Source organism: Ovis canadensis, chromosome 6, assembly GCF_042477335.2.
Source record: "Ovis canadensis isolate MfBH-ARS-UI-01 breed Bighorn chromosome 6, ARS-UI_OviCan_v2, whole genome shotgun sequence".
In the NCBI taxonomy this organism is placed as follows: domain Eukaryota; kingdom Metazoa; phylum Chordata; class Mammalia; order Artiodactyla; family Bovidae; genus Ovis; species Ovis canadensis.
The window spans coordinates 24,275,441-24,286,664 of record NC_091250.1 but is presented as its reverse complement, the minus strand read 5'-3'; the positions used below and the strand labels follow the sequence as shown (position 1 = coordinate 24,286,664).

Sequence of the window (11,224 nt, the reverse complement as noted above, 5' to 3'; positions counted from 1 at the left end):
AGTGGCCACAGGACTGGAAAATGTCAGTTTTCATTCCAATCCCAAAGAAAGGCAATGCCAAAGAATGTTCAAACTACCTCACAATTGCACTCATCTCACATGCTAGTAAAGTAATGCTCAAAATTCTCCAAGCCAGGCTTCAGCAATATGTGAACCGTGAACTTCCTGATGTTCAAGCTGGATTTATAAAAGGCAGAGGAATCAGAGATCAAATTGCCAACATCTGCTGGATCATCAAAAAAGCAAGAGAGTTCCTGAAAAGCATCTATTTCCACTTTATTGACTATGCCAAAGCCTTTGACTGTGTGGATCACAATAAACTGTGGAAAATTCTGAAAGATATGGGCATACCAGACTACCTGACCTGAGAAACCTATATGCAGGTCAGGAAACAACATTGAGAACTGCAAGTCATGGAACAACAGACTGGTTCCAAATAGGAAAAAGGAGTATGTCAAGGCTCTATGTCGTCACCCTGCTCATTTAAGTTATATACAGAGTACATCATGAGAAATTCTGGGCTGGAAGAAGCACAAGCTGGAATCAAGATTGCCAGAAGAAATTTCAATAACCTCAGATATGCAGATGACACCACCCTTATGGCAGAAAGTGAAGGGGAACTAAAAAGCCTCTTGATGAAAGTGAAAGAGGAGAATGAAAAAGTTGGCTTAAAGCTCAACATTCAGAAAAGGAAGCTCATTCCATCCAGTCCCATCACTTCATGGGAAATAGATGGGCAAACAGTGGAAACAGTGTCAGAATTTATTTTGGGGGGCTCTGAAATCACTGCAGATGGTGATTGCAGCCATGAATTTAAAAGACGCTTACTCCTTGGAAGGAAAGTTATGACCAACCTAGACAGCAGATTCAAAAGCAGAGACATTACTTTGCCAACTAAGGTCAGTCTAGTCAAGGCTATGGTTTTTCCTGTGGTCACGTATGGATGTGAGAGTTGGACTGTGAAGAAAGCTGAGCACCGAAGAATTGATGCTTTTGAATTGTGGTGTTGGAGAAGGCTCTTGAGAGTCCTTTGGACTACAAGGAAGTCCAGCCATTCCATCCTAAAGGAGATCAGTCCTGGGTGTTCATGGAAGGACTCATGCTGAAGCTGAAACTCCGATACTTTGGCCACCTCATGCGAAGAGTTGACTCATTGGAAAAGACCCTGATGCTGGAAGGGAGAGCAGAGGCAGGAGGAAAAAGGGATGACAGAGGATGAGATAGCTGGATGGCATCACTGAATCGATGAACATGAGTTTGAATGAACTCCAGGAGTCGCTGATGGATAGGGAGGCCTGGCATGCTGCAGTTCATGGGGTCACAAAGAGCTGCACACGACTGAGCAACTGAACTGAACTGAACTGAATTTAATTCTTAAGTTAGAAAAAGAACTCAACTTTCAAAATCTTGGCAAATCACCAACACTGTTAGGAAGATACATGACATAAACAGAAGCCTAGCATTTTGGAGACTGGGTTTTCATTTAAGAGGTTTAAGGAAAAATTATTAAAGTTCACATCTTGTGGGGTTTTTTTAAGGTAAGTGTTGGACAATAAATAATGTATGTCCATTCCCAAATCATCAAGATAATTGTCACTCAACACATTTTTATTACATGCTTCCTCTAGACTAAAGAGTATGCTATGCTAGATCACAAAGGTCACTTTAGTGTTTTAAAGAAGCATGGCTAAAGACTTCAAACTGGTAGAGCAGACAAGCAATAAACACACCAATACATCAGTAATTAATACTTTAAACTGGAAAAGGGTGTAAAAAGGAGAGGAAGTCAATATTAGAAGAGATAGCAAAGGAAAGCTCTACTGAGTTTGTTTGCATATTTGTTTTAATCATAAATATCCCTCATCTGAGTTCTACAAATTTTGAATAACTACAACTATGAAACACTATATGAGCTAATAAGAAGGCAATGATGAAAAATGTGTGTTATCTGATACTGTGATCTTGTTGCCTAGTATGGATAACTACTAAAATATTTGTTGATGCTATTTGATTTCCCAAAATAAATGCTTAGTTCATTTATTTAGTTTGAAATTTAAGTTTGAATATGATAAGAACTTAATGTTTATGCTAATCATAATTTATGTAGACCAATGGTTTCAACTGTGTGGATCACAGCAAACTATGAAAAATTCTTAAAGATATGAGAATACAAGCCCACCTTACCTGTCTTCTGAGAAGCCTGTATGCAGGTCAAGAAGCAACAGTTAGAACTGGATATGGAACAACAGACTGGTTCAAAATTGGAAAAGCAGTACATCAAGGCTGTATATAATCACTATGCTTATTTAACTTCTATGCAGAGTACACACGCAAAAAGCTGGGCTGGATGAAGCACAAGCTGGAATCAAGATTGCCAGGAGAAATATCAATAACCTCAGATATGCAGATGATACCACCCTTATGGCAGAAAGCAAAGAAGAACTAAAAAGGCTCTTGATGAAGATAAAAGAGGAGAGTGATAAAGCTGGCTTAAAACTCAACATTTAAAAAACTAAGTTCATGGCATCCGGTCCCATCACTTCATGGCAAATAGATGGGAAAAAAATGGAAATAAGGGGAGATTTTATATTCTTGGGCTCCAAAATCACTGAAGATGGTGACTGCAGCCATGAAATTAAGAGACACTTGCTCCTAGATAGTAAAGTTATGTCAAACCTCGACAGCATATTAAAAAACAGAGACATCACTGTGCTAAAGATCTGTATAGTCAAAGCTGTTTCCAGCAGTCATATACAGATGTGAGAATTGTACCATAAAGAAGGCTGAGCACAGAAGAACTGATGCTTTCAAATAGTGGTGCTGGAGAAGACTCTTGAGAGTCCCTTGGACTGCAAGGAGATCAATCTTAAAGTTAATCTTAAAGGAAATCAACCCTGAATATTCATTGGAAGGACTGATGCTGAAGCTCCAGTACTTTAGCCATCTGACTCAAAGAGCTGACTCACTGGAAAAGACCATGATGCTGGGCAAGACTGAGGGTATGAGGAGAAGGGGGTGACAGAGGATGAAGTGATTGGATGACATTACTGATTCAATGGACATGACTTTGAGCAAGCTCTGGGAGATGGTGAAGAACAGGGAAGCCTGGAGTGCTGTAGTTCATTGGGTCACAAAGTGTCAGATAGGATTTAGCAACTGAACAAATCATTTCAAATGTTTCAAGTAAAGGACCTATATTCAAAATATATAATAGGATATTTCATATAATACCATTTGTATTTTCTATCATTTAAAAAAAAAGTCTATAGTTACTATGCATTTAATTAACTCTTTAACATAAGTGTGTATTTACTCAGAAGACAATTTCTATACATTTTAGTGATATATATTTGCAATGTATGCTATTAGTCAACAATAATTCATACATATGGGAAAAGAATTCCTTATTAAATATCATTAGATATAGAGATGGAACTATGACGATACTTAAATCTTTTATTTCTTCCTACCTAGACATGATGGTAAACTCAGTGCTATACATCTGCATAGCACATAAAAATACACAGAGGAGGGATGTATGATTGGTGGCACACAGAGGATTATTAGAAAATGAAGTTATTTTCTTTGATTAGGGCAGACATGTCATTATATGGTTGTCAAAACTGATAAAAGGTACAACACCAAGAGTGAGATTGATTGTAAACTATAGACTTTCGGTAACTATGATGTATTACTATAGATTCACTGATTGTTAACAAACATACCACAGTGATGTTGGATGCTGATAATATATGTGTGGGTATTAGGGTGGAGCTGTGGTGTAGGTCTGGGGATATATGGGAACTTTATGCTTTCTGCTTAGTTTTGCTTAAACCCCAAAACTGTTCTAAAAAATAGTTTGAAGTGAAGTTGCTCAGTTGTGTCCGACTCTTTTGACTCTGTGGACTGTAGCCTACCAGGCTCCTCCGTCCATGGGATTTTCCAAGCAGTAGTACTGGAGTGGGTTGCTATTTCCTTCTCCAAAAAAAAAAAAAAAAAAAAAAAGTAGTTTACTGAAAACTATGCAAATGCATGACAGCAATCTATGTGTATGCATATATACACATATGTATATGCATTAACACATATATGTATGTATTAAATGAGATTGTGGGTCTTCCCTAGTGTTTCAGATGGTAAAGAATCTGGCTGCAATGCAGGAGACCCAGGTTTGATCCCTGGGGTGGGAGGCTCCCCTGGAAAAGACAGAGGAGCCTGGCGGGCTAAGTCCATGGGGTTACAAAGAGTCGGACACAACTGAGCAACTTTCACTTTCAAACGAGATTGTATACATTCGTACAATGTGAAAGTATATAGAGGCAATACACGAACAAATATCATCTTGTTAAGCTACATCTGTTAACAATAGCTCTATACATACACATGTTGTTGTTTAGTCGCTAAGTCACTTCCAACTCTTTTTGTGACCCCATGGACTATAGCTCACCAGGCTCCTCTATCCATGGGATTTCCTGGGCAAGAATACTAAAGTGGGTTGCCATTTCCTTCTCCAGGGGATCTTTCCCACCCAGAGATCGAAAGCTATGTCTCTTGCCTTGGCAAACGGGTTCTTTAATACTGAGCAACCAAGGAAACCATACATATACATACACACATACAAACTATCTATAACTTTGTATGTGAATGCATTTTTAACCTTTATAGTACCTTTTAAAAATATATAAATATCTTTGCCATTTTGGTGACATGCAATCCAAGACAAAATGTTTAAGGGTCTTATAAAGTTCACACAGATATAAGGGCCAGAGTAAAGGCTTAACACTGACTTTTGTTAAACATCATTTATAATCTTATTACTACCTTCCATTGCTGAATTTATAACAATACAACTGGAAACATATTTTTTAATGTATTAAAATTTAAAAATACATATTTTGGCAATTCTGTATTTGAGGGCCAGCTTTTCAAAATTAAATAAGCAGCAAGAGGAAGAAATACTAAATCTATCTTGAGATGTAAGTACTTTATAGTCTGTAATGGCTTAGGTAAAATCCCATGCCTTAGGGCACGAGGAAATGTTCTCTTTTCTCAAATTTTCATCAGGCCATGAGATTCTATGCACTGACATTACTTGATTTGGAGAATAGTGCTGTTGATATTGAAATTGAGTATTTTTTTACTTTTAATTTAGGGAATTCACTTTCCCCTTTATTTAAAACAGGTATTTTGTCTGAATTATCGAAGAACCATATTCCTTAACAGCAACTCTAATAACTTTTATGACAGATAGAAGATGTCCATATCATTACTGTTAAGCTCTGTTCACGTCAAAATTAAGCAAACCACATATTACATCCCACTGTCATTTTTTAAGTTTTGTAAGTATCCTCTGAAATAGTCAGTTTATATATCAATGTAATTTTGAAATTGAAAAATGAAAAAAGATCAGTTGACACAATGTAGTAGCCCCAAACACAAAGGGCCAAAGAACATGAATTATCTGAGAGACAGCTTTCTTAATATTTGACTTATTCCATATTTATTGAAATACTTAGAAGTCAGAGGTGGTGCAAGACCTACAGAGGATTTGCTTATAAGGATCTAGAGGCCAAAATTTAGATAATCACATGACTGTATAATCATGAGAACAGTTCTACATTTACAAATGTAGGGGGTTTTGTATGATGGATTTGTGATAATCTTCCTACATAATTGAGGGAACTTGGCAGATACTACTGTCTTATTTAGTATGTATTATTAATCACTGTCTTATTTTGTACAAAAGTGACTCACAGGATACACAGTTTATTCAAACACAGCAGTTAAAAAAATCCTCTATTTCCAGAGAAATTCAAGAAGTATTTGTGAATTCTCTGGTAATCTGATCTGTTATTAAATCTCAATTACTTCCTTTTGCTCACTCACACTATATACCCACTTCAGCCAGGCAAGTGAATTGTCTATGACTTGCAACAGGAATGTATTCTTTGCCATAACTCAAATACACAAGTTCTAGCCCATTCCACATGCCACATTCTCAAGGATACTTCCCCCGCAAGAATTTCATCTCAGGAACTGCTCCAATACATCATTTCCTATGTAAATCATCGGTAATGTACTTTATTATACTATATAAATTATTCCATTTAGTTGAGTGAGAACTTAAAACTTTGCCCAGGTTTTTCTGGATTAAAAAGATATCAGCATATTTTATGTCTTCAAAAAGCTTTAAAATATTAATGTTACAATTAATATTCTTGAGAATCTATTCCAAGTTAACACACTATTGGCAGTACATATTTCCTCTACTAATAATTAAATACTGAATAGATATAAATAAAGAAGTATCTACAGGTTGTTGCTTTCTTACATAAATGAAATGTAGAATTATACTGATCACTAGGAATATAACATGCTTATTTCTTTGAGACAGGTAGGTTGGGTAACATAATTCTACTTATTTTAAAAATGAGATACACTTATAAATAAATGCTGGAAGAACAACTTTTTAAGGAAAATTCACTTTACATCCATCCTAGAAAATCAATGCCTATAGATATACCTAAAGAATAAAGCTTGGCAAGCACTAAAACTGATTTATTAATCAGAGTGATATCTTCAAAGTCAATGATCAGACATCTTTATGACTTTTTCAACACTTGGTGATTAAATATTAATTATGTAAACTTTCATAGGGGTAACTAATGCTTGATTTAATAACACCTTGAATAATTAAAATGGAAATTTTTGCTTCCATGTGATCCATTTTGATAAAAATCAAATTGTCACACTGAGATTATGACATGTTTTTTAAGAATGGCATGTATTTAAGAATTTTTAAAAGGAACTTAGCAATTTGTATTGTGCTGAATTTCATTTATAGTGTGACTTTCATAATTTACTTCACATACATTTCTTTTCTGTATTGAATTCCTGTGAATAGTTGAGATGTACCCAGCATCCTTCCCGTTTTTTTCCTCAACCTTGCTACTTCTTGTAGACCACATTTTACAAGAAAGCTTTGTCTTTTTTCACAGGTGAAGCATATAACCTGACTTCGCCAATCAGTCCAGTACAACACTATATCAAATAAGTTCAGTAAAGATAACTCTCAGTGACACGTGAATTCCAGAAATCAGATTTCCTCTCTTCCTCTCTATCATGTATGTGGTATGCAGATATGAACCCTAGAACATCTATAGTCTTTTGCTGCCAAATGGATAATCTGAGGAGGACAGAAGCCCAGAATCCTGGGTAAATTGTTCTGGGCCCTAATCATATTTAATATCAATCCCAGTTTAACTCTTGGCATTGCCAATCACATAAGGAAACACATTTCTTGCTGTCATTTTCTAGACTAAGTCAGGCCTACACTTACTGGAAAATAAATTACATATAAAATGGATAAAAAAATTTTTTCCAGGAATGAGGTTATAAGTAACAGGGGAGAATTCTTTAAAATTGAGGGAAGTGAGAAAGAAGTGTCTTTCTTAAGAGAAGTTGGAAATCTTTGTTTTACAACTAACTGCATGGTGGTTGGTTAAAGCAGAGTTTCTTGTACTTCGGAACTAGGGCTACTGCTGCTGCTAAGTCACTTCAGTCCTGTCTGACTCTGTGCAACCCCATAGATGGCAGCCCACCAGGCTCCCCTATCCCTGGGATTCTCCAGGCAAGAACACTGGAGTGGGTTGCCATTTCCTTCTCCAATGCATGAAAGTGAAAAGTGAAAGTGAAGTCACTCAGTTGTGTCTGACCCTCAACGACCCCATGGACTGCAGCCTACCAAGCTGTACCGTCCATGGGATTTTCCAGGCAAGAGTACTGGAGTGGGGTGCCATTGCCTTCTCCTTGGAACTAGAGCCTGTGCTACCAAAACTACAGTATGAAGCAACTGAGAAAAACAAAGAAAAGCAGCAGGATGATGGATTTGACAGACAAAACACAAACAATCTTGCTTTGTTATGTACTTCTCAAAGCAGAAAGAACATAAAAGAATATTTTGCTAAAAGTGGGCCCTCCCTTTGGTCCACAATACTCATGTACCAAGTTTAATTTGCAAAGACCCCCATGATCAGGAAGGTTGGATTCCTTACAAGCCAAGGGAAAGTCATCAAAAGTAGAGAGATGGGAGACATAGCAGGGGAAAACAGAGAGCAACAGGAAGTATATAACCTTATCCTAGCATATTTTTAAAGCACTGTCTACTGAAAAAAAATATAAGCACTCACATTATAGAAATAAAATCAAACTAAAGGTTGAGAGTAAAAAAATAAATATAGTAAATACCCACTGCAGTCCATTGTTTCTACTGACTTCTCTACAGATAGGACATATATATATATATATATATATATATATATATATATATATATATACACACACACATATATGTGTATGTGTATGTATGTATGTGTATATATATATATATATAAAATACATATAGATCTTTATGTCTCCAAAATATGTCTCATACAGATAAATATTTCCCAATTAAAGATGGCATCAAAGCTATATTTATATTATTTTGAAAAAACTTTCACAAGAATATGATATTCACATTTAAGGTTAGTATATTCAATGTTTTCAACATGTAATCAGATAACATTCTTTTTAGAGATATAAATAAAATAAGCACTACTTTTCAAAATGATTTACAGGTTAAACAATATTCTTTTAAGATGTTGTGGTTATCAAACTTATTGAAAACCTCATTAAGAATAATTTTTAATACATGTATCAAAAAAAGCTATTTAAGACTGATTTTCTTTAAACCATCTTTAATTTTCTGATTTCCAGTTTATAAGTGTTTAAAATGAACAAGCATGATTTTTCTTCCTAGTGAAAATTTTATATTAATTCAAGATTTGATTCAATATATAGCAATAAATCTCCACATGTTAACCATTAGTATCTTGGGGTTTTTAGTGGGATGTAACAACCATTACCTATAAAACACATCATTATTTTGGTGATTTTACAAATCTTTTCTCCAGCTGTAAATTAAAAAACAATTCTAAGACTAAGGGAATACAGAAAAATTAATGAACTCGAATTCCAGATTTATAGTATTTCTATTTTATCCTGGAAGAGAACATTAAAAATATGTCATTGCTATAAAAGGCCATCTTGTTAACATTACAAAAGATTGGCAGGAGTAAGAACTGTGTCACTGACACATGGAATTTTGGAGTTATCTCTACAAATCATTAGGAAAATGTTCAAAGGTAAAAAAAAATAATAATAAAATAAACAGCATAGAAATATTTAAACTATTTTGATGATGAATTGCTTAGTCTAAATTTTTTGCACTCATAATACTCACTCTCCCCTCAAATGCCTTCAAAAAATACCTTACAGAGTACAGTAGCAAAAATCAAAGACAATATATTTTCAAGAACAGAAAATTCTCTAGCGAAGACAGGCGTGTGTGTGTGTGTGTGTGTGTGTGTGTACCCGCGAGCTCAGTTGCTCAATGGTGTCCGACTCTTTTGTGACCCTATTGACTGCAGCCCACCAGGCCCCTCTGTCCATAGGTTTATCCTGGCAAGAATACTGGTTGCCATTTTCTTCTCTTAGCAAAGAAATGTATGTTATAGTAAAGAGCAGACTTCTTTGGAGACATTAGTCAATTTACTTGCAATTCATTATGAAGACTTTTCTTTCCTCATCTGGGGAGAATCTAGCAGTCTATTTGAAGTTGCCACACCGTTTTCCATTCCTTTTCTACAAAATCTGCCCTTAATCCGTTTCTTCTTCACACTTGGGGCCTGAAGAGGAGCATCTTCTTCCATCCACCTCTGAAGCTGGACATTAAATAAATTCCATGTTACGTATGCTTGGATAGAGCAACTGGATGACAGAACAGCAATTTTAGCTGCCAGCACGTTCACATCTTCAGCAGAGTCATCCGAATTCCCATTCTGCCCCCCAGCCAGCTGAAAACCAGCAGTTATTAAAGAAACAATTAAAGTCACAAGTCGACCCAAAATAAACACAATGGCCCATAGAGAAAACTCCTTCTGGAACTTCTCGTCGCTAAAATAAAACAGGTCGCAAGAGTGGGAAAGGAATTCCACAAAATAATGCATCATCAAAAGAAGAAGTCCCAGGTGATTCAAGTACAAGAGATAAGCTCCCGCAATGTGAAAGAGGTGAAGACCAACATATACAGCTTGCTGGGAGAGTTCTTGAGGTCTGCTTCTCTGGAATAATAGTTCGGGAAAGGCGTGAAACCAGTAAGCCAACTGGGAGATGTAGAAAAACTTCATCTGAAATGTCATCATGTTATGGGTATGAGCCTTCCATAAGACAGTCAGGTCTGACAGGCAGTTTTCAGAGACTAGAATGAATGTGCCCCAGATACAGGAGACAAGGAAGAATACGCTAAACTGACCAGATTCATAAAATTTGCCTTGCCTCTGTTTGGGGAACTGCATTCGCCTGTTAATTCTATCCAACACATACTCCTGAATGGTGGCGTGAATGATGATTGCCACCAGCGTGTAGAAGAACACGGTGGCCAAGTCTTTGGCACCATAATGATAAAGGAACTTGGGTGCTGTGGCTCGTTCTGCTTCTGTTTCTGCTTCTGCTTCTGCTTCTACTGCAGGGAAGGTAACCCCGTGCTGGAGCGTAATAAAAACGATTGACACTTCTGCTGTCCCCTCGAACATGAGCCCCAGCACGAAGAACATCCCCACACAGGCGACAAAGTCCGCATGATTCTGCAGGATGAATTCCAGGCTCAGGAGTGGGGGGTTCTTGGAGCCCTTCTTACGAAACGTCATGGTGGCGGTTCGACTACTCACCGACGAGCGGCAGCTGCCTCCCCGTGGCTGCTCCTCACGGCGCCGCAGCAGCGGCTGCGGCGGCTACAGGGGCTTCACTCCCCATCCCGGAGCCGGTCCCGGGTCGCCACGGCCGCCCAGAAAAAAATCAATCACAGCAGCTGGCCGAGCAGGACTGAGCATGCGCACTAGGGCCGGCGGAGGCAGGGAAGGAAATCGAGCACCGCGCCCCTACCCAGCACCAGGCCTGGGGTTGCAAGCCTTGATTTTTATGCGTTGATCCGCGCCTCCTGAAATCGCGGCCGCCGAGGAGATGCTGTGAAATGATCTGTCCATAGCATCTTCATTAGTGACCGTAACAAAGCAGGACAGAATTCTGCTTGTTCTTCATCAGCAGTGATAATGTAAAAACCAGTATAATAGTTATAGAAGTCCTCTAATAGTTCTTAGTATTCACCAGGTGCTGTTTATATATA

The 11,224-nt window shown here is 37.3% G+C and overlaps 1 protein-coding gene across 1 annotated transcript; it reads right to left on the bottom strand.

The window, feature by feature from the left end:
• Window positions 1–8,721: 8,721 nt before the first annotated feature.
• On the bottom strand, window positions 8,722–10,891 carry TRAM1L1 (translocation associated membrane protein 1 like 1). Its single transcript, XM_069593404.2, has one exon. The coding sequence runs from the start codon at window positions 10,746–10,748 to the stop codon at window positions 9,606–9,608; it is 1,143 nt and encodes a 380-aa protein (XP_069449505.1). The 5' UTR covers window positions 10,749–10,891; the 3' UTR covers window positions 8,722–9,605.
• Between the last annotated feature and the right edge of the window lie 333 nt (window positions 10,892–11,224).